This window comes from Solea solea, chromosome 18, assembly GCF_958295425.1.
Source record: "Solea solea chromosome 18, fSolSol10.1, whole genome shotgun sequence".
NCBI lineage: Eukaryota > Metazoa > Chordata > Actinopteri > Pleuronectiformes > Soleidae > Solea > Solea solea.
The window spans coordinates 6,789,023-6,813,627 of NC_081151.1; the positions used below are offsets into that span (position 1 = coordinate 6,789,023).

General features: G+C 41.7%; 2 protein-coding genes across 4 annotated transcripts in view; both read right to left on the bottom strand.

The window, feature by feature from the left end:
• Nucleotides 1–1,195: 1,195 nt before the first annotated feature.
• On the bottom strand, nt 1,196–12,920 carry LOC131445027 (synaptosomal-associated protein 23-like). Of its 2 annotated transcripts, none has more exons than XM_058615796.1 (8): nt 12,766–12,920; nt 8,920–9,034; nt 5,788–5,829; nt 5,601–5,649; nt 4,841–4,958; nt 3,324–3,497; nt 3,015–3,159; nt 1,196–2,152 (listed from the first exon to the last, which is right to left on the bottom strand). In XM_058615796.1, the coding sequence occupies exons 2-8, from the start codon at nt 8,974–8,976 to the stop codon at nt 2,090–2,092; spliced, it is 648 nt and encodes a 215-aa protein (XP_058471779.1). In that variant the 5' UTR covers nt 8,977–9,034; nt 12,766–12,920; the 3' UTR covers nt 1,196–2,089. The 2 variants fall into 2 exon arrangements, with proteins under 2 accessions (XP_058471779.1, XP_058471778.1); XM_058615795.1 differs by lacking the exon at nt 12,766–12,920 and adding an exon at nt 12,582–12,730.
• A 4,821-nt stretch (nt 12,921–17,741) lies between these two features.
• The window catches only part of efna2a (ephrin-A2a), an 85,310-nt gene continuing 78,446 nt past the window's right edge, over nt 17,742–24,605 (bottom strand). Inside the window, exons 2-4 of one of the 2 annotated variants that reach the window (XM_058616297.1) lie at nt 24,012–24,304; nt 20,363–20,429; nt 17,742–18,966 (exon numbers count right to left, since the gene is read on the bottom strand). In XM_058616297.1, the coding sequence (XP_058472280.1) occupies nt 18,843–18,966; nt 20,363–20,429; nt 24,012–24,304 (484 nt within the window). In that variant the 3' untranslated portion in view covers nt 17,742–18,842. Of the gene's footprint in view, nt 18,971–20,362; nt 20,430–24,011; nt 24,305–24,605 lie in introns of both variants that reach the window. The other variant, XM_058616296.1, reaches the window with a different exon arrangement.

Here is a 24,605-nt window from a genome sequence, read left to right on the forward strand (position 1 = left end):
AACTCTATCACAGACGGTTGCCAATTCCGAGCAAAACACAACTTAACTTTTTTTTTTTAAACACATTAGAAACGGTCCAAAGAAATGCATTAGAGAATAGATTTATTGAGCACAAACAATTAAACATGGGCAGGCATGAATGGAAAAAGGGCAATCTGACTTCTGTTGAACAGTTATCCGTTAACTAATTTCAGATAAGACAAGCCGCATGGAAACATATTCAGCATTGACAAAAAAAAACTGTTGTATTTACATTCCAGTGGCTGTTGGTGAAACAATGAATAAACAGCCTGAAGACAGCTTGGCAGCCGTGGGCTATACTAATTAGATCTCCGCTGACAAGTAACGGGCTGAGGACGATCACTTATAGAAACACAAAAACCCCTGAATAACAGCTCATTGCAATCCTTACAAACTCACTCGGTCTGCATGCCTGCAGCAGAGCATACAAATGATCATCTTTTCTTCTAAACAAATAAGCCCGGAAGACGCACATGAGAGATATCTGCACCGCAGCACACCGTGTTATTTTATCATTAACCAATTTCCCCACAGTCGTCGCCGGGGCACGACTTCTTCTACTTCCACATTTAGCCCTTAAATGACATTCATTTGCATGTATACATTATTTTTGCACGTTGCTGCCAGCAGTCATTTCTCAGGCTGGCTACAGCTTCGACAAGACAAATTATGCCTCTCCATCATTAAAAATGATCATTTTACCATAGCTCTGCTCTGGGAAGAAAAAAAAGAAAAAGAAAAGGCTATTTACAAAACAGGTGCAGAAGAGGAGCAGTTTGTGATACTGTGGCTGTTACAACACAACCCATAGAGGCTTCCAGCACGTTCTCCTACTTCTAAATCCCAGGTTTTTTTTTTACTGCGCAGTGAACCGATGTAAGAAGCGACTCAGGAATCGAGAAGTGCGCTTTGAAGACTCAACATGCGTTTTCATACTTTTGCAGGGCAATTATTAAACTTGAGGAAATTCATTTTCTTCACATTCCCTGAATAGACTTTTAAATTTCCTCTCGGGTGCTATAAATCTCTATTAACCGGGAGGTAATGAAGAAAGAATGGAATTGGATTAACAGAAAGACTTTAGGGGGCGAATAAATGGAACAACGTCAAGTTTCCGATATTTACACCAACACTAAATATCAAGTACAGCAGTTGATCCTCTGATGACAAATCCTTGTTGTTTTTCATAAAGTGAATTAGACATTTTTGGAGAAGACACCGATGAACATTTCTCGTCACATTTACAGACTCTTAAATCTTCCTTGCAAACTAATACAAGAGACTTGACTTCCAATTGGTCAGAATACAAAAAGAAATTTAATTGCTTTCATTCAGGGGTAGGTGCTTTTTGAATTATATATATATATATATATATATATATATATATATATATTTTAAACAGGAAGAAATTGTTTAAAAATTAAAAAGAAAAAAGACAACTTTATTCACGAGTCATTTCTGCTCCATAAAGAATAATTAAATAAGCATATCATCTCAAAAAACAACAACAACACAGATACAATACATGTAATTACACACAGGGGCCAATAGGATTTTTAGATTAAGGATTGTGGTGCTGTAATTATAGATCCATCAGGAACAAACAAACAAACAAAAAAAAAACTGCAGGCGATACATAAATTATTGAAAAAGAACGGATCATTGACCTCATCCATACATAACCACAGAGACACACACACACACAGACAGAGTAAACAGGGAAAATATAGCGAGAAGAGTATTTGACCTGTGGTACTCGTCGGCAGTGAAAAGGCTGTCGGTCATGTGATAACACACCACACACACACACACACACGTGTTTAAAAAGGTATGTGGTGGCGGCCCAATTTTAAGAATGTATAAATCATTGTGTCATAGATCGATATTTTAGTGCAGTAAAAAAGCAGGCACACTTGCTGGCAGAAACTTTCTTTCAAAGTGACTTTTTTTTTGTGTGTTTTTGCGCAAGTGTGCAGAGTGTGTGTGCGTGTGTGTGTGTGTGTGTGTGTGTGGGGTGACAGAGGCTCAAGGTTGATGGATGAAACAGGCAGACGCCTGGTCCCCTTGTCTATTTGATGAGCTTGTTGGCTCTCTGGTTTGCTTCGTCGATGCGGGCCTTGTTCATGTCGGCCTGAAAGGAAACAGTGGAAATAAACGGGTGAAAAAGGGGGGCGGGTGGGGGGCGGTTATGCAAACACCCACACGTTTCCTTTTTTTTTTTTTTCCTTCTTCCCTTTTTAAAAATCAAGCCATTCTCTACCAACTCTGAAAGCTTTCATACACATTAATAAAGTACTCGGACGAGTACTGTGACACACAGACCTGCCAGTGGTTCGACAGTGTTTTACTGGGATACAGTGAGGTAAGGACGGTTGCTGAGTAAACATGGAGGTAACCAAGGTGATGTTTATCACCAAGAAAATTGACTGGACACCTCAATGTATCAGCAAATTCTTTAGTGCTGCACTGTGTGTGCGTTTGTGGCTCTTTCAGCGACACGCCTGTCGCATTTCGACCAATATCTCTTGCAATTCTTGTCCAAACAATGTCAAAGTCGGCACTGCACACACTGGTGCCATAATTAAATCACCGGTTAAATTTAAGTGACCTGTTGGACAGTTAGACACATCATTTCCTTCTAATTGCTTCCATTTATAGAAACTTCGTTTCCTTTTCCTACAGAAAGCATTTGTGAAGCGACCAATACAACAGTCTTGTGTTGTTTATTTCTACGTTTGCTTCTTCACAGTCTTTTTTTCCTTCTGGGTCAACGCCTCCAACTAACAGGCAGAGAGACGGCGTGAAACCATTTGGCAGAATGTTGTTTCATAGCAACTCAGGGTCACTTCACTGTGTCTATCAAGCTCAAAGGGATGAAAAAAACACTTTTTTTCCTCTCTCAGATAACAAGGTTAACCTCTTATAACTTCCCTCTGAATCAATAAAGAAATCCCTCAGTGAATACACATCATATTACCATATTAATCTCTTACCTTGTCAGCGATGCGGTCCACCTGTTTGTTTTGCTTATCGATCTCGGAGCCCATGTCCATAGCCATAGTTTTCAGGTTGCCAATAATGCCGCCGACTGCGTCCAGATTTTCTTCCATCTCGTCCTCGCGTGCATCGTGGGTTACTCTGCGTCGCCAAAGTAAAGGTTTTGTTTAGTCACGCAGTGCCTTCTAAATGTGAATCAATTTGTCAAATGTGACAAAAGGATGACGTCTTAATTAAAAAACACAGTTCAGGGAAAGACTGCGTCTCAGAAGAAAGACGTGAAGCACAACGAGCGGGGACTGCACCTCTTGATGTACGGGCCTGAAGGTGCCGAGGTGTTCGTCTGCACGGCCTGACCGTTGCCGACACCTGAGGGTTGTCTTATGACTACTTTTGCGCCGTTCGCGTCGACCTCGCCCTCTCCGCCTCTGATACCCCAGGTGCGCTTGTATTGCGAGTCGTGCTCGATGGAGGACACCCTGCAAAAAAATAAAAATAAATAAATAAATGAAGTAAAAACATTAGAAACAAACCGGGGGATTCAAAAAGTAAAAGACTCAAACTGGACCGGTGGGGGGAAACTAATGAGTGGCTGTTCATATGCAGCGTCAAAAATAAAACAGATGGGAACAGTAGGAGAATCTGCATCGTATCAGCTAAATCAGGAGACTATAAAATAAATAAACTTTTTTTATTAGTCATCTTTGTCCTTCTCGTGTCTGGAGTTTGCACAGAGCTCGGAAGCCTTCTTTGCTGCGGTGTTTTTGGAAAACTTTTTTAAAATTTACAAAGGAAAATATTCCGGGGGGGGGGGGAATCCTGTCAAAAATAAAAAAAATTAAGATATTTTCATCTCAATGCAAAAAAAAACCAAACAAAACAAAGGCCGTATCAAAATGGACGCATGTACGAAAAAGAAAAGACGCTGCATGTGAACAGCCCCGAGGACTGACTACACGTTCATCACTACTACACAGTCACACATTCAAAAGATCCCCTACCTTACTTTTTGGTACTCATCAAAGAATCCTCCTCTCCAATGTGAAAGCATTTTGAAAAAGATTTGAAAGTTTTTCACGTTTAGAACCCAGACATGGGCAAAAAATTAAAAAAACACTGTATCACACAATTCACATAAATATCTTTACATTGAAATGATGTTAAGTGTCCTCTGCATGGAACATGTGAAGAACCAGGGGAAACACACTCCTTGTCACACCCTGTTACTAACAGCCAGTTAATGCTGCGTTAAAGCAAGAGCACCTGACAGTTCAGAGTCAAAATAACATCCCTAATGTCACCTCATGTAGAAACAAAGCAGCCTCCCTGACAACGGAACAACTATCGTACACAGACTTATGGTACGGCTGTCAAACAACCTGACCACAGTACGTCAACGAGTAGAGGTGGCTGCAGTAAAACCCTGTGCCACAGCTACTGATTTAATCCAAAACAATGTCATCTTAAGGTTTTTGACAGCTGAGGCTTTTTCTTGCACACCTTAACTATTTTCACAAATCGGCTTGTTTTTTTTTTTTAAAGGTAAAAACAGATTATTGTAACACCGCTGTCCAACGTTTGCAATTGTCATAGTAGTAAATTTATCCTGACAACACGTTCCACTTTGCAACAAAAGAAACACACAAATCAAGGTTTAAACACGCTGAGAATAAGGTTGTGGAAAGACTGATTTAAAAAAAAGTTATTTCAAGCATTTTTTTTTTTGTTCAAAAACGGACGACAGAAAATGTCAAAAATGCTAATGCGCGGCGTCCACACCGGTGATGTGGAGCTGTCAGCGGCTCCGAGTGTACAGTGTTACCTGTCACAGGGGCAGACACAGAGGCCGCAGCACTTGGAGAGATCGGTGAGGTTTTTCTCAGCCTGTCTCATGTCCTGGTTGATCTGGTCCATGCCTTCTTCCACACGCTTCAGCTGCTCTGAAACACAAAGACAGACGCGGCACACACAATGTCAGGCTCACTTTTGTTTTGTATTCATGCATATTTTGACACTAATAATGGATGTTGTATTTTTTTTATTTATCCCTTTTTTCTTTTTTTTTTGTAGAATAAATGCAATTAATTGTTAAAGAACCCCTGTCGGGATTCCTAAATTGGGATAACAACTGGGCCATTGTAGCGGCAAAAATAGAACACTGTGCAGGTTGATATACGAATAATTACACATGCACATTCTGAACAAGGAACATAGGAATTGGACAGAACTCACACATTAAGGGAAAGGCAAAATATCTAACCAGAAATAAACAACTTACTCTAACTGTGATCCTTACTGCAAATGCAGGTGGGTAAAAACCATCATTAGCACTTTAACACAAATGTGAGTGTGAGGAGGCGTGAGTGTTAGGAGTGTTAGAAAAAATAGGTTTGTTCTAATTTATTTATTCCATTTTTTTTGAGAAAACTGCAGACATTATTCAGAGCTTACCACCCCAAAACTAAATAGTAAGGTTACAGAAATGTAATTATTTTGCCACAATAACATCTGGCTGATTTCAGTGGCACATAAATCATCAATCACTTGCAATGAGCAGCATCTGCAACAGGTTGTGTAGTTACCTCCTTGCTGGTCCAACATCACCATGGTGTTGGTGCCGGTCTGTCTGCTCTGCAAACACACAATTCACTCCAAATCAGAACCAATCCAACCAACAGCCGCCAGTTTTAGAATAATAAAAAATCAGGACTCGATGAATTATTATTATCATCATTTTGACATTCTCTTTTTGGCTGTTAAAGCTCTCACCTCCTCTGCCATCTGCAGCATCCTCCGTGTGCTTTCCAGTGACTGTGGGAGAAACAAAAACAGTCGGATTTCTTAGAGTGTGGAAAACATACTGTGTGTTAGATAAAGGGGATTGTGCAGGGCATGAGGGACAAAGACCAAAACTGATTTGAAATACTGTCACACTTCAGATTCCTCGTTCTCCACGTACCTCTAAATGTACCTGAACAAGATCTTTCAAATCAAATCAAACAAAAATGGACACGCATACAGTATTTGGTTTTGGTGACGGCATGGTACGGTATCTTCTATTCCAACAGGATACTGCAGATTTAAAAATAATGTGACACCACATGAGATGGATTTAGCTTCTCTGTATCATATGTCGTGTCGTCGGCTGTTTGTGGCCGCATATTTTCCCCAGGAGTTGGCAAAGCTCGGCCGTGTTTAGGTCAGGGAAGATGGACCAGATTTTAAATCCGCCCCGGAGTTCTTATTTATCTGGCTTCTGTTTGGATTAGTTTGGAATTTCTTAGTCTTCTTAATTCTAACAAAGCAATTGATCGGGGTTTACAACGGCCCTCAAGAGACTGAGGGGGAAGGGAATGAAAAGGAGACAGCGAGGAAGGGAGCAAGATAACAAGGACAAAGAAAATGGGAAGATGCGATATGTGATAAGAAGATTAAAACGCCATATTCATTAAGATAGATGATGAGAGGAGACTGTAACCAATCTATAAAACCCGTTTTACACTGTGACTAGGGGCTGCATCTGAAGATCATTTTAGATATTGGTTATAAAAACACACCACAGTGTTTTAAAGACCATACGAACATAGGTTAATTAAGTATACATTATTCTGTGAACAGTACATACTGTACTCATGAACCTTTGAACTAGAAGGCAGCATGGACTCGGCACGCAGCCGCAGAGTTGCTGTGTCTGAACTGGCTCTGATCAGATGACAAGGGCACAAACGTTAACAATCAGCACAGAGACAAAAAACGCACGTACAGACACGCACACACACGCACAAACACAAAAGTGTTGACGGCAAAGTGGAATGCAGTCAGTTCAGGTGAGCTGGTGAGCTATGACTCCGTGTCTCTATTATTAGATATCAATAGCTGTGCTGGGCATCCAAAGGAGCAGAGCACGGAGGCAACTCGGGGCATGACTCCATTGTTTCCATCATTAATTTATTGTTACCGAGAGAGAAAGTGTGCGAGCAGATTCCTCACTTGCCCTGTTGTATGTATTTGCTCTGAATACATATTATCAGCGGGTTACAAACAAACATAAAATTGGCAAGAGGATTGTGTTGAGCTCAGCCGGAACGTCACGCGAGTGGACAAACACGACAGTATTTCTCGAACAATCCTTGACCTTTGCTCATTAAGCAAAGAAAAAAAGAAAAACACCAACTTTGCCAAAGGTTGAGGTTCTGTGACATTAAAAAAAAAAGAAGAAAAAAAAATAGAAGAAGAAGAAGAAGCGAATGGCATGATATCATTTGTTTGGATTTTAAGTACAGGATGACATAATTGGAAGCTGCAATGTACCAGGATGATTATGAGTTGTCACACAAACAAAGTGTGTGAGAGGGACTGGCCTATAGCCAGTGTGATGCACACAGTATAATCCATCAGCATAATGGCTGCTATGAGGGGGGGTTTGGGGCATATAAATGCTTACACTGTGGCATCAACACATTTCATACACCCCCACTTCAAAAAACAAACAAACCCTGAACTATCCCTTTAAATATCTTTCACACAATGCTGAGGCCAATTACTGCACAACAAGATTCTTTTCTTATCATACCAAAGACCAATGTTGTCCTGACACATTGCAAAGCATGCACCATGGGGTTTCTTTTTTTTCTTAGGGGAGGTATTGTGTTTTACCCAAAGCCACGAGTATTAAGCGGCATTAGCAGGAGGACCCTCCCTTGTCTTGTTCCATTTATGATCTCCTTAGTCAAACAGGCGGCAGCAGCAGAAGGAAGCAAGAGACGGTCACAGGTTAAGTGAGAAAGCACACATTAGGAGAAAGAAAAACAGTTGAGGGAAGGGGGGTAAAAAAAAGAATAATAAAACCCCCAAAGACAAATTACAGGAGGGCGGAGTGTGCAGCAGCAGCAGCAACAACAAGCCCAGCAGGGGTAGGTGAATCGGACTCGGATTTTAAAAACAGGTGGCTGATCATATGATGCCCCGGAGCATGAATTAAACAATTACCTCATGGATAATAAAATGCTTGATTTAGTCGACAACACTCAAACTGTCAAAATCAGAGGGTTAGGCAGGGCACGGACTAAATTAAGCACACATTTACTCACTTCTCCGTCGTGCCTGACTAAACTATCAAGTATCGTATGTGTCTGTGTTTTTAAACGACTGAATCTTTATCATCCGAGTCAAATCTATTTAAAATACTTATTTGATCACAGCAATGACAAATCTTATTTGTGTGTCATAGCTGTTCATAAATACTGATGGATCAATTACTCAGTTGTATTGAAAGTATAGACCGACTGTGTTTGGATATTAAAAGGGTATTAAAATGAAGAGTCTGCCATTTTAGGAAACGCACTTACATTCTTGCCTGATGAATGTTTATAAGAAGATTAATATAAATCTCCTGTTTTTCCTTCAAAATATGGAGCTACACCTGGCAGCCTGACAAGCTGAGGTTTTGCCTGGAAAGATTCAAATAAGATGCTAAGCGTGAGTGTATTAAAAACGCTCAAAGGCTGACGTTCTAAACTTTAAAATAAGACAGGCCAGTTTATCAGTGCAGGCGACACAATGTCATCATTATGTTCTTTTAATCATTTATATTCTCAGTTCTCAGCTGCATTAGTTGCATAATTGTCTGTACAATGCTGCTTTGCATCTGAAACTAATTCATCCGATAGTGGGTCATTTGTTAAGTGCGGTGAAATCTTAAGTAAAACTCGACTTTAAGATCAAACTTTTAGCATCAGATACTCATTACCTGAAAGTTTACTTCTCACTTTTTAAATTATAACAATACAGGTAGTGAAAGACACACAGGGAATGAACTTGCAAAGAGAGAACTGGGAAATTACAGAACGAAGGTGAGAAACCGCATGAATGTGTGCATGTGTTGTCTCTGTGACTGTGTACCTCGTCAGTCACTTGGTTGGCCCTCATGGTTATCTGTTCCACTGTCATGTCTTCCATGTTGCTGCCGTCTGCTTTGGGGACTCCTCCCGTGGCACCGAGCTCGATATTTTGCGGCCTGAAAGAGGATCAGAGGTCACAGGTCACTCAGTAGCATCATCATCCAACGATCATCATAAAGCTCTGTGACTCAAAGGAAATGAAATATGGAGTAGTCTTGTGACGGTGAAGACATGCAAAACTTAAACAAATGAGGCTCCTTTCCTGAGTCTTTAAGCTTAACAGGTGATTAAAGAAATTAAAATAAGGAAGGAATGGATAGGATCGGTTTCTGTGTGTAAAAGGAACCGTGCAAAATAGATTTTACACTAACCTACAGTATGTGACCAACAGAGGATCCAATAACAACATTAACAACGATTAATGTAATAAAACAATTACCTCCTTTAATTTTAATTCATGGTATGATCATTTACAATAATAATAAAAAAAAAACACACTTAGGATTTATCATGGAAACTAATATCATCTAATGAGATTACTTACAGCTACAGTAATGGAGTGTAATACCCTAATGGAAGGAGACTACACCTACTTAAAACCCTGAAAGCATGTTGAAAACTGCTTAAGAAGTTACTGCCTCACTCCAAAACAATTATAGATTAATACCACGGGCTGCTCGGTGCTACTGATTTACTTTGATAACTGCATTTATGAATTCCTCCGAACATAGCAAGCCACACTGAGCTGAATCCACACCTTAACACCTCAATGCACACGCTGTATTCAGATCAACATTTAGATCTCATAATCTTGCACAATATGTACGTAAGAACAGAGTGATCAAGGGGGGAAGAGGTGTCACAGAGAAGCTTTAACTGTGAACTACCAGGAGGAAGTGAATTGGGTTTGGCTGCTGAAAGCTTTATAATTAATTTTAAATGTCACAGAGGATGAATAACGCAGTTCAGACAGAGCACGGCAAAGGGAAGAGGATGGGACTGACATGAAGATATAAACAGGACTGAATACACAGGTATGGTACTATAAAACAAGCCCCAATTATCTAATAAATAAGCCATCTCTTAAGACCAAACAAAAAGCAAACGCGCACTAACACAGTGTCATAGATGGCTCTCCCACATCCTTCTTCTTCTACTATCTTTATTTTTTGTTTGCCATTCTAGATCCGCACAAATGAAGAAGCATGTAATATAATCTGGACAGCACTTTGAGACAGCAGTCAGGTCTCAGAGTGGGCAGTGGAGACATAAAACACATTTTAATGGCCCGAGTCAAGTAAACTGACAAGCAGAAGAACTGTGGGGGAAAGAACTTGAGTAACAGTTGTGGCTTTGCGCAGTATTTTTCTAAATTAACCAACGAGTGTAGGTACATAGCACTTTGGTTTAATAGCTGCAAATCCAATGATTTGTGACCTTGAGCTGTCTACCATCACAAGATGCACTGACATGATTTTTGTAATGGCAGTCTGAAAAATCAAAATCAAACTCTGTCAAGGACAGAGCCAGGTGAGCATGTACAAGTGTGCTGTTTTTAAAGTCCAACATTCAGGAAATGCTGCTTTCCTTTAGTTCCTCACTTCTCCTGTCCTCTTCCTTTCCTTTAAAGATCAAGTGTCACTTTCCTGTTTTGCAAAATAACCCCTGAACTTCAAGTTCCCTTTCAAACCGACAGGAATTAAACATCCTGAGTACAAAAAACAACACAGGGAAAATGGATAATCTACTTGGCAGACGGATTAGACATTTTAATGTTGTAGTCTCTGCATTTTTTCCCCTTCTTTGAACAGGAGGGCACTTGGTTCACAGGCTTGACTGCTTTTTCTAACCGATTATTGAACTTGGCAAGATGCTGATGTGAGTTTATTGCAGGAACAGGACTCGCGTACATATATTTCACACAAGAGTAGATTAATATGTCACACTAAAGTATAAGCTACAGTATGGCAGATCTTTCAGAAGCTTGGTATCAATGTATCTCACTAGTGAGAGTGATTACAAGGTTACACTGACGGGTCATACTAGTGACCGCTGTATTTTCCATTCCCCTATAAAATACCATTACAGTCAGCCCTGTTTCCACACCACTTGCAAGTCCGGGTGGCCAGACAAGACTGTGACGCCACACCACATGAATTCACAGCCACAAGATTGTTCAACAAGACCTACCTATTCATATTGTAGTTTCCTCACAGCACCAACAGCAAGTGGCCAACACAACAACTCCTACAGGGAAGCACATTTCTCGTTCTTCTACCCAAACCTGTTCCTCCAGATCTGAGAGTGTCTCTTTCTCTGACACACACACACACACACACGCTGACGTCTTATCTTATTCCCTTCAGACAGTGTTCACATTCCCCTTCTTTATCTTTTTTAACATTTAAACTTAAGAGGTATAGTGTGGTCCAAAATGTTCATATATTTCAGCTCCTAAATGATAAAAAACATTTATATTGGTTGAAAGTGATGTGTTTTAGATAAGAATGACTGAAGGTGGGTGACCTGTGTGTAAAAAAGCACATGACATCTTGCTGTAGGCTACAGAAAGAAAAACATAAACTGTTAGTTTTTATTTCTAAAAGCACTATATACTGGCATATGTTTTATTATCTACAAGGCCATCTTGGTTTTTCACCCCTTATCCATTTATTTATGGTCTTTTACGGCAGTTAGCACCCATAATATTACATTACTGCCTTCTTCTGCTTCTATTTCTCCCCATTAGGTACTACAACCTCCTCTTCTAGGGACATACATTAAAAAAAAAGAAAAAAAAAAGAAGAAATTATGGACTTTGTGCCAAAGATTTATTTCCAAAAGTCTGTACTAAACTGGGAAAGAAGCCATTCTACTCTCCTACTCTTTCTGCTTTGATGCTTTTAAATTAACTCTGAATAACTTGGAGTCAGGTAGGGCAGACACTAGTTTATGTTTAATATTGATTAACCTGTTGATTGTTTTTTTTTTTTAAATTGATCAATCGATTGTTTGGATCATAACTTGTCACAAATTGTTGAAAAATGTTCAATCAGTGTTTCAGAAACCTCAAAATGACAATCCCTATATGTTTTGTGTTATCAATAAATCAAAAATAATTAGTTTCCTGTGATACAAGCTCAAATAACAGATGGTTTAATTACTGATTAAAAATACACATATTTATTATCAAAATAGTTTAGTCCTTTTTGCTAAGAAATGAGTTGTAGCAGCCTGGATCACTGGGTGCTGACAAATAACACCTTAGAATTGTGTGGGACAAAAGCATGTTGCCAGTCATAACTGAAGGGCTACATTACAAGACATGTCGTCGACCATTTCCTTCGTTGTATGTAAATACACAAAGGTTTATACTCTCTCTCACACTCTCAAACACACGTACTTGACCTCGATTATATTACAAGCAGCTGAATGAAGTTTAGGACTCCTGGGCAACTGTTTAACATGAGTCACTTGAGAAGCAGGTGACGTTATGGCTGAATGAGACACATGAACCCACAACAGTGAAAGCAACAGCAGCAGTCCCTCCACACCCAAGACGCCACAGCTGTGACTGTAAAGTCCCCAAACACACGTATGAAACTTTTTGAATTGCAAAAACAGTGCCCAAATGTGATATAAAGAAAATTCGAGTTCTCTTACATTGTCAGAAAAGTTGTTGGGAAGTCTCAGCCAGGATCCGGGGGGGACAACTCGCCTAACCTAGCTGATATGTTGCTAGCTTGCTAGTTAGCTAGTTCCGCGTTTCCTGTCAACTACTTAATATCAACGCAAACATGTACGCAGGATTGGGAGAGAGGTACTTATAAAGGGAGTTACTACTTACTGTTAACCCTCCTTGTTGTTAAAAGAGATGACCTCGCAACTCCTCCTTCACGTCGGGTATGTAAACTTGGCACCAGGAACTTCTGGATTCCTTCACAGCTTCGACCGTCCGAAGTGCTTCACTCGGTGCGTTCACGTATCGTCGGAAATATCGCAACTCCAAAGCCGAGTTGAAAAAAAAAAAAAAAAAACTGGGCGGAAGGAAGTGCACGGGTGCTTGAAGTCCGTTAAATTATTATTACAGATATCGTAAAATATTCTGTTGCAAATAAAAGTCATACTTTAAAAAGAAATGTACTCAAGTATTACAATAGTTATCATAATAATTCCTTTTATAAACATTTGAAAAACAACCAGCTGTGGAAATTGTACTTTCCGTTAATTCGGCTGCTTTACAAGCAAATAATGTCATCTTTTTATTAGTGGTGATTAGTGTGAATATTTTCTGATTTTTGTTTGAGCAGTTGTATTTCAAACTGAATTTGACAGCAGCGTGATGAGCCACCGATGGGCACACGAACTCAGCACACGGTGGTGCGCATGTCCTGTCATATGACTCCAAAAAGAAAGACCCTGGAGAAAAAGAAGAGGAAATGGAAGAGGATTCAAAAGGCAGTAGTGCACCATTATTGATGCCAGTGCCATGATCTACCAAAGAAGAAGACTTCAAAGGAAAAAAAGCATTGGGGCGTTGCTCATTTTCCCCACATGAGTGCAGCATTTACCCTTCACCCAGACCTCCCCCACCCCCTCCACTCCCTCTCTCTCCTCTGTGTTTTACATGAAGACAGACTGCTGGATATTTTTCATAGTGTTTCTAAAGATGCTCAGTAATCTAAGCCTCTAGCATTGGATCTGCTGTGTAATTCCCTAAGTTTTATGGTTTAAACCACAAAAGCATGTTCAAGGTGATTCCAAAGGCACTGGGCAGAGTGCCAGCCAACACACAGTATCAACTGACAGTGTCTAAAAAGGCAAGTGGTTTGGGTTTTTTCCAGCCCCTTCCTCGCTAACTGCAGATGAATATTTCCCCCATGTTGGGTCACCTACAGCTAAACACCCAGGAGCTGAACATTTCACAACAGTTTGAAATTTGCCGAAGAGATTCTGCGGAGCTGCCCTCAGTGCACTGCCTAAGGTGCTTGAATGGTGCCCAGCTCTTTCTGCCCATGTATCTTTTATAGAGTCTACATAGCATGCATTATTCAGCAATAACACATGGTCCATCTGGACCTGTGTTCGTGTGTGTGTGTGTGTATGTATACTGTAGGTGTGCAGTCCGTCGTTAACGTTCCTGCCATGCCATTTCACCATTTCACGCCACATCCAACAGAGCTTGAAGAGCTAATAATTACTTTTCTCTTTTTTTTTATTATTATTATTATTATTATTTTCTCTGTATTTAAAACTTAAGCAATGTATGTGTTTTATATAGGATGTGTGTGTGCGAGAGAGAGTAAAAGAGGAAGAAGTGAGGGAAGAAAGGGGAAGAGAAAGAATAGAAAGTACTGAGAGAACGAGAGAGAGTAAGTGAATGTGTAATAGTGACTACAGATGGCACGTTCAGGATCAAGCTCTTTCATCATGCCGTTTCTCATTAATAGAGATGGGAGCGCTGCCCTAATTCCATAATTCCTAAATCATGCCAGTTAGTTAGAGTATAAGGAGGGAAAAAAGTACAGGGGGAGAGAGAAGACTAGATTAGCCTGTAGCCTATTTATGTGCCTGCAAGAGCGAGAAATCAACAGATGAAGAGGCAGGGAAAAAAAGAGGAAAAGAATGGAGAGGGGTCGCCATCTGTATTTCCTGGCTTTTCTTTTCGTTTTTTGCCAAAACCAATATCATATAGGCCAAATTTGTTCTCGGCAGTTATTGTCCCACATGCACACCGGCCAAGGAAAACTGCTTAAATAAACAAGAGCTTAATTGGTTATGGAGGAGAATACATGGGGACATAACAGTGTGTTGCATGAGCATGTGTGTCACTGACACAGGCCAGATCACTTGTTTCCCATGATTTCAAGAAGCACATCTGTTCACTTATGGCTCCACTCCATCCATCTCTCCTCACACAAGGAACGAGATCGGGGGAGGCTTTCGGGGGGGCCTTGCTCGATCGAGCTTAATTTTTACGTTGGGTTAATTCCGCTGGTACCTGATACTTGTCAGGACAAAGAATTGGCTGAGCAAGTATTCGGAGATAATTTCATTCCCTCGTCTCATTTTCACTGGAATATACTCTTTCTCCATTTAGATTGAGCTCTCATATGAAGCAATTTGATGGAAACCGGAGACATCGATAGCCATTAGGTCGTTTTCCACAGGAGGGCCAAACATGGCAAGCCGGGCCTCATCTATTATTCACGTGCCTTAGTTTCCCTCCCAAAACAACATTTCTTATATTCTTTTTGCATCATGCTGACAAAAGAGACGAGTCAGTGGTTTCACGTATCGTTTTTCGAAACAGGGCCAATAAATGTTTCAAGATAGCTGTGGCCCTTACAATACCCAGTAGGGAAATATATCTGTGGTCTTCATGTCCAGATCTGGAGGAAACCTATTGAGCTTTGAGAACACAGGAAACATTTTATATTCTTTCTTCTTTTCTTTTTTTTTTTCTTTAAAGACATTTAGAATATAGCCATCTCATGTAATGATTCTGTGTCTTTCCTCAAGGGCATATGATAAAACTCCAGTTTCAAAGTAACCTCACACTGTTGGAAGGAGTATTCAGATGCTTAGGGGGGGAAAAAAACCTTTTCTAATATTAGAAGTAAAAGTATGGTACTAAAAAAACATCTTGTTAGAAGTTGTTGACATGTAGTTTTCCAAACTAAAGGTCAGACCTAACCGTTCAGGATCAAAAGATAAACCTGAGAAGTGGATTTAAAACGTTTTTTTTTTTTTTTTTTTTTTTTTAGGATTACTGCATAATCTCATCTCTTTGAACTCATAACATATTCCAGCATGCGAGACGTTGAGAGGGGAGATCACACTCGATGGTGACAACCATCCCTCTCATCGTGACTCATTCTCTCCATATTTCATGAGGGGCTCTCTGCGTGGAGTGGGTGGTCTTCCATGTGGCCGCTTACCCAGAATGAACCTTGGATCCACATCTCCAAACGCCCAGGCCCTTTCGACGCGGCTCAAGGGTCAAGTGCCCGTGCAAATGTCTCACATATTTGGACAGAAACTGCTAAACGGTAATAGCTAAATACGTTCAAAACCACTACTGTTCATGCATTAATGAAATAACCTTGTTTTAAATACAAAGTGAAAATATGGACAATTCCATAAGAGGTTGCAACAGGTTCCAATCTGTGGAATACAGTAAATATCGTGAATAAAGTGAGTGAGGTACCTCAAAGCTGAACCTGGAGCCAATGCACTTTCCATTAATGATGGAAACAAGAGAGGAAAGGCGATCAAGCTATTCAGTCTCCGTGTTGTCAGCAGTTTCCGATTAGCTGTCACATCACTGAGGGAGAAACAGCTGAAGATGGGAGTGGATGATTTCATCTGAATAATTTCATGCATTGACTGACAGAGCGCGGTGCACACAGCGCCCGAAGACTTGGACGTCGGAGGAAGACGGACCATGGGCCAAATAAATAAAACCCGTCTAAAAGTGCCGTCTAACACATGAACACACCAAAGAAATCCCACTTTTCTGAGTAGACAAAAAGACAATCTTTATTTGTGTGTTTCTCTCCTTGCTCTTACGTCTGTGTTTACTTTTGACTGACTGACATCAATGACTGGGTTCAGCTTCCAGAAAAAAAAAAAAAAACCCCAACAACAACAACAACAACAGAAAAAAAACAAACCCCATCACAAACAGAAAAGGAGACAAACTCATACATGACGCTGAGACCTGGAGGCATCCTACCCGCTACCGACCATGGATCACAAACCAAAGAAGAAGAAGATCGATAAAAGGACAGCATCAGTGAAATAGAAGAAGAGAAAACACGCTTGTTTTTTTTGTTTTTTTAATCGTCCACAGGCTATAACCCATCACTGCTTCCCACACAGGAGTAATTAACAGTGATTTTAAATGCTACAAAAATAAGATAAAACAGGGAAGGAAGTGCTTACCCCTGTTCGAGTTTGATGTGTGTGTGTGTGTGTGTGTGTGTCTTTGTACATGAGTGTATAACGTGCATGCCATATCTCTGTAAATGTCTAGATCTGCATTTTGTATTTGTACATGCTGTATGTGTGCGCACATGTGTGTGTATCTGTACATGTAGTGTGTTCACAGTGCTTTGCTCGTTATGTTTCACCTCCCGACGTTAAAGAAGTCTCAGTCCAATGATACACACACACACTTTCCCTCCGCCTCCCTCTCTCTTTATGTCGTTCCCGCTATACTGTAGTATCGAGAGGGAGACCTCGCTATCACGTGTACATGTAATGTGTGTTTATGTACTGTATGTATGCTGCGTGTCCACACGTGTGTTTTTGTGATGCTACCACACACACACCCCATCTCATTTTGCCATAGTCCAGGTGCTCCCCTTATTGGTTAAACCCCCAGAACCCCTTGGACCATCCTCAGTCACTGTTTATGTCCATTGTGATCTGGCCCGGGCTCAAAGGGCCGCTTTCCCAGTCAGTTTCCCCCCCCCCCGTGGGTCCGTTTATCTCCTGGCTCGAGCTAATCCATCACTGACCAAGAGCCAGACAGGGGGAAAACGTGTGTGTGGGGGGGTTGGGGGGGAAGAGGTGGAATGTTCCGTTTTGATGTCTGAAAAAAAGTCTCCGGGAGAGCAAGAGAGTGGTAGCAAGGTGTTTCGGATTTTCCCCATGAAAAAATATATCATCATTACAAACAAGATTGATCGGGAAGGTTTCACAGTGGTCATGCAACTTGAGTGTCGCCTCCTTTTCTCATCTGTAGTCCATTCATCCTTTTCCTCACCCTCCCTTTACCCCGCCCAAACCCCCCCCCCCCCCCACCCCAACCGCTGACCTGCCAAAATTGCCCAACCCCATTTATCCTGCCAGTCTGAGAGAGAAAGGTACTTTAAGTGACCACAGTCAAAAAAAATAACACACAGAGACAAAGCGCTGGGTGACCAGTGGTACATTCATACATGAGAAAGACATGGTTCCAAAAGTCACCCGAGCCCACTCGACGTTTGACAGTGCTGAAAAGCCTGTGCTGACCAGGCCGTGATAAATGCTTTGTTTAGAAACACGAAGACAAAAACACATCCCGCCTGAAAATGTACATCCCGCCAAACCCTCCCAGAACACCAAGCACACAACCCTCCTACTGAGACCGGCTGTGGTTATACTCGTCATTTTAATAAGATATCTGAGCTTCTCATACAAAAATCAAACTCTATGAGTTTTACATCACGTTTTGCTGTGAAAATATCAACACGTATAATATTACATTTCTCATATTTAAGCCTGTGTCTGCGTTGTTTTTCTATTTTCTTTGTGTGCACAGGGCGGGCCACTCGCCTCCTCTCCATCTCTATTCATATGTTCTTTTTCTCATTGTGGCTGGAATTCATCCAGAGAGTATAGAATTCCAATTACAACGCAAGCTCGGCCACTTCCAGTACTTGGTTTTGAGGATGGGACAGTAATGTGTGTGCAAAATCCAATTTTTGTGCATCCACGCCGATCACTTGATGCATCCCGCCATGATTGGATGATGGAAAAAAACGCACACTTGACAAGTTTAGTTATAGCAATATCTACCCCATGGGTAGCTAAAAGTCAAGAGTCAAATCAGAAGGACCGCCTGATATGAGTGCAGAGACATTTCCCTTGTGTCTTTCAGCTGGGAGGACACTGTCCCTCGCAGACTTTGGGGGATCAGAGAAGAAGGGCAGATTCCCAGACAGATCAAGACCAAGCCCTCGTAGCCAGGCCTGGGAAATGGTGTCCATGTCTAGACCATGGAGGGGGCTGGCACTGGGGGTGGTTGTATAAAGGTGGAGGTGGGAAGAGAAAGGAAGGAGACAGTGGGCTTCCCTGAGGGGTGGTGGAGTTAGAGGGACAGCCAGGCCAGCTCAGCAACCCAAGAAGGGAGCTCCATAAAGAGTGTGAGAAGAGTCACAGCCAGGAGAAGAATCCAAGGAGAAGTGAAGCCACGACAGCAGCTAACGGGGTCATGGGCCCTGGCCTCCGTCTTGGACCTCCGTCGGTCAGGAACGGCTCCGGAGAATCATATCCCGATCCATCTGAAATAGAGAGAAAACAAAAGGACAAACGACAAAACATCTGAACTGAAGTGTGGAGTGACGCGGATTTTTTATTTTTTTTTGGTGTGTAAAATGAGTGACAAACCACTCACACACACACACACACACGCAAGTCTCCACATTCAACAGCCAAGAAAAAGGCCGAGAGAAGATGGCAGAGAAGGATGAGGGAAGAGGGAGGAGGAGAAGACGACAGAAAGTGTGCTCTGCAGGGGGTTTAACCAACCTAATTACAGTTTAATCACAGAGACTCAGAATCTGGAGCAGCTGACACACACACACACACACACACGTGCAACCCCTCACAGCTCACTCTTGTGACAATATTTCACATGGAAGTTGCAATGTCAGACAGATTACTTAAACAGCACAAAAAGCAGCATCACAGAGAGAGAGAGAGAGAGACGCTGCAGCAAAGTGACAAAATGAAAGAATGTGTGTTGTTTCAGTAATTATGGAGGAGACGAGAACTTCTTAGCGAATGAAGGAATGATCTGAGCCTGGAAAGCCCGCAAAGGCCAACTCTCATCCTTCCAGCGAGGATCTTCAAAGCTGTGTCATCATCCAGGGAGACGTGTTATTACCCAGGTTTGCTTCTTTAATCCGACGCAGGCCTGGAAGCTCGCGAGATAGACACACAGGTAGATTTTTTCGAGATAACGCGAGGTTTAGTGTAACGCCCCGCCGCTATAACCTGATCCCTGCGTATGCCCAATCCTCCTCTTGGTCTATTTTTGAATTGGGCAGCATCCATTGTGCTCTTATGTCTGTGAAGGAGCTGCTTTCAAAACAATATATCTTACAAGGGGGGGAAAAAAAACCCACATGGATGATGCATGAGGAGAATTTTATTAAAAAATATGAAGTGTCTATTATTAGATTAGACCACTCCTGTATGCCATTGATTTATAATTAGATTGCTCTCTTGTTTCCTATGAGTAAATCGAGCTAATACAGAGACACAGAGGCTTGGTAACATTTCCAGGGAGCACTTCAGGCCTGCTCTGTTCTCTCTTTTTTTACAAGGACAGAAGGTCTCCCTCACACCCAGTGTGATGCGATGTGATGTGATTTGATGTGACGTGTGCGCATGCCACTTTGCGCCTGTGCTCTGTGTGTGTGTGTGTGTGTGTGTGTGCCCGCTGCATGTGTGAACGTGTCACAGTGTTGTGCATGTTGTGTGTGCAAAGGTGTTAGAGTGTTGCCTGGCCCGGCCTGTGAATCAGAGCAGAGAGTGTTGCCGGGGCATTCTATCAGGCCTCTTATTCCCCCCCTTAATTTTACTTTGATAGCCAATCTGGACCGCGGCGGTGTGCGCACAAGCGTGTGTGTTTGCGTGCTTGGCGAGTTGTGTAGCTGGAGCATGACTTACCTGGAGGTCTGACATACACCTTCAGCTTTAGACATGCCCGCCCCACATGGTTTGGGTGAGGAGATGCTATAAAAAGCAGAGAGAGAGAGAGAGAGATGGAACGAGATTAGTGGAGAGATAAAAAGCGATCTGTGCTGCTGATTGCACTCGTGACGTCATTTAATAAAAAAAGTCTCACACCATCACTGAGAATGATGAGGCTGATTATCAGGCGATTGGTCAGTGTAATGATCACAGAGAGATCGTCGTTACCATGGCCGGACGTGGGCTTTGTGCGGGCCCCCGCTTTCTCCCCCCCCCCCCCCCCTTCTCTTATTCATATCATATTGCTTTCAAGTAAACAAATCAAGCGCGCATTTATTTATTTATACGCGGCTCATAAAAGTAGATTTACATAGGGAGCGTCACAAATACGGGGCCTCAATATTAGCTACGCAAATATACTGTACAACTGGGGATACCCTATATATTCTTGCTGTCAGAGGAATCATCCCACACACAAATATTGTTTAAAGTCAAAGCCAGATATATATATATATATATATATATATATATATATATATATATATATATATATATATATATAATATGGCTTTATGCTAAAGGCAGTGTGCAACATGTTCCATTATTATGATGGATGACATGATGACATGGCGTTGTACTTTATTTCAAGTCTATCACGCTGCTGTGTATTGTCACAAGATCCCCTAATGTGTATTAATGTACCGCTGAAAATAGGCCCTGGGCAAATTTACTTATGTTTGAATGATGGGGGCTGAAAACTACTGGTGCCCCAAGTGGATTTAGCAAACGGCCACGTCTTTTAAATGATGGAATTGTATATTTCTGAACTCAGTAGGAATTAAGGAGGGTCTAAATATTCACATTCAATGTGTGGTCAAGACAATTAATCGATTAATTATTTTGATAATCGATTCATCGGTTTGAAGCTTTTTTTCATGATTAAAACAAGGTTGCTGATTGTTTAAGCTTCTTAAATGTGAATATTTTCTTCATTTCTTTGCTCTGGATAACAAAGAAATCATTAAAAGTGAATTATTTTGGTTTGTGGACAAAACAAAACATTTGATAACCAGGTTTGACAAACACCGATCAACATTTTTTAAGGTTTTCTGTTATCAAAATAATGGTTAGTTGCAGCTCTACCGCATATCAGCTGTTATCCTTGCAGATGTGACTATGCTCGACTTTTCCACTATTTAAAAAATATATAAGAAACCCTTTCATTTTTCATTGACACCAAACATCAAGAAAATCCAACCAAATCACATTCAAGACCATGTCTCTATTCACGGGACACAATCTAACCAGGTAAATAACACCGTGCGAAATGATTGACACAATCTTCTTTTTCATCAGGGTAATTAAAAAAAATAAAAGTTAAGACACATGTAGAACACAAAATCATACACAACGTTAAACGAATATGTCAGAAATGGTCAATAAAGGGTTTAAAGCACAGATGGAATTTGTTAGAATTGGACATTATATTAGTCATCGCTGTGTCCTGGTACGTGCTTGATGTCAAATATTGCTCCAAGCAACTGGATGACTTTATATATATGTATATATAAATATATATTATGCCCTTTTAAGTTCTCAGAAATTGCTCCCAAGTTACTATTTTAAAACATACTAAACGCTTGAGGCGATGCATGGGATAAATCCATTTATACCTTTGGGAAATAACTGACTCTCAGATCAACCGAATTTGTAACTTTGTTACGGTGGACGAAATCTGTGCGACTTTCTGACAGATGCAGATCCTTCTTGCTGTGAAGGATCTGCAACACGTACTCTTCAAAGAAGATTCAATGAAATTGAATGTGTGTTTTTAGCCCCATCTCACTCTGATGTGAAATAGAGCTGGAGACCTTTGGGGAGATGGTCACCAGCTCTATGACTACTCATACATAAGGACATGTACACACACATATGTGCAATATGCGCACACACAGACACACACTGATGGTAGCAGAAGTGTGAGTGGAGACCTTTTGGCCTTTTCCCTTGAGGAAGTCCGTATAGCCGAGGCCCAGTGTGACCCTAAAGAGGACCATCATCAGGAAACCACAGCACACAGGAAATAAATCTGACCCTTCCTTTGCCCTCTCCTCCCCTCTCTTTCTACCCACAACTCCTCCCTCCATCATTCCCTCTGCCCTTCACCTCATTTACCCTTTTGTGCCTTCCCCATAGCCCACTTCCCTTGCCTCAATTTTCTCCACATCATCCACGTACGCCGCTTACAGTGCACACAGAGAATGTATTCTGGTCTCCAGTGAAGCGCTGCTGGCCTGGCATCAAGCTTTTAAGTTGTGCTGTATGTCTTTGTTTTGGCTTTCCCTACTGTCGCTCTGAAAGAGGGCAACGCTGGGAGCAAGGTCGTTAGATATATAACCCCCCCCCCCCTCACTCTCCCCTTGTCTTTTCCCTGTGCCCGCCAACAATCCTGACTTTTGTCTTCTTTTTTCTTTCTGTTCTCGGTCTTATCAGCTCTCCCAGCGCCTCCGTTTCCCAAGCACATCCACAATCCGACGTCCCCTAAAAAAAGGCCCATTGAAAATCACTCAACCTCATCAGACGGCAGCTGGGAGAAGCAAGAGGTGGAGCAGAGCTGTCAACGTGTCAACCCTCGTGACAAATACACAAGCCAACGTGAGTGCGGGGGGGGGGGGAATGGCCTGTGATCGCCATCGCCGACTGGTGTGTTGCACTTTTGGACACACAAAACGGACACACTCTTCGCGGAGGACAGGGCTGGATTGAAGTGTCACATGCAGTCGTTTCACAGCGATACTGACCTGTTTATGTGTGTGTGTGTGTGTGAGAGAATGTGCTCATCTGTGCATGTGAGAAATGTCGGAAGACAAATAAAAAAAAAAAAAGTGTGCGTGGTTGTCAGTCAAGATGATGGACACGGCCTTTCATGGACTCACAATTGGCTGACAACTGACCCCGCAAGTGTCCCCTCCCCCTACAGCTCACACACACACACACACACACACACAAACACCAGTCCTGTTGAATACACACACGACCCTCAGGGGTCCCAGAGACACAGTACTATAGTCAGCAACTATACAACTCTGGAGGGGCCCCGTCCATGGTTACATGAAAATGGAAAACAAAAGAGTGTGAGTGTGCATCAACTGGGACGAGTGTAGAAGGACATCGGGTGGCTGTTATCTTTGGCTCTTTAGCTCTTCGGCTCTCGCCTGCTGTGTCTTTGTGACGGCGAAGACAACAACAGACAGAGGCGAGAATGGTTTAGAATAACATTCTTTTTTTAAGCCACTTTCCACGCTGTTTATTTCATTAGCTTTTAATGACTTAAAGGTCCAGTGTGTCATATTTAGAAGGATTTATTTGGCAGAAATTGAATATACTACCCCAAGTGTGTAATCTCGTAAAATAAAAAAATAAGAATTAGTCTTTTACATGAACTTTAGACCTTACACACAGAGAGTGTATTTTTGCTTACTGAGCAAAGACCACAACAACTCTCCTCCTTTAAGTCGCGCATGACATCATAAAGTTATATTACTGCCTATAAGGTGTCTGTGTCTGTATGAAGAGGATAAACCTGTACGGTCAGAAATCAACGTGATGCGTCTGATAACCTACAGATGTAGTAGTACTCATGCCCAGGCCGGAACTCGAAGCCCAGGGAGAAGGGAGTGAAGAGCTGGAACTTCTCGGAGAAGCGCAGCGGTCCGTCGGGACCAGTGGGGCGGTTGCACTCCCAGCGCTTGAAGCCGCGCATCCTGTGCTGGCAGGTCGTGTAGCCCTCGTAGTTGACCATGAAGAGGATGTAGCGCTCCATGCGCCCGTGGGACGGGGGACCCTCGTAGTAAGGACAGTAGATGTCCAGATAGTCATTGATGTTCACTGCCACCCTGTACTCTCCGTGCCAGAACCTGCAAAAAAAAGACGAAAAGGGGATTAAAAGACGGTTTAAAACATCTTTAATAAGCTGAGGAATGAAGGTGGACAGAGGGCGGAAAGTTATGTGCCAGTGGTTTTGTTAAAGGTCCAGTGTATCCGGGAGCTTCAGTGACTTTCGCGTATCAGAAAGGATGTAAAACACTCTTTAGAAAAGGCTTTTATTTAAAAAAATAAGACAAGTCTAAAAAATAGACATGTAAAAATCAGATCTGATGGATCTTTCCATCAGATCCAGGGTCAACGTCTTGGATATTGGTTCTTTAAAGTTGAAAC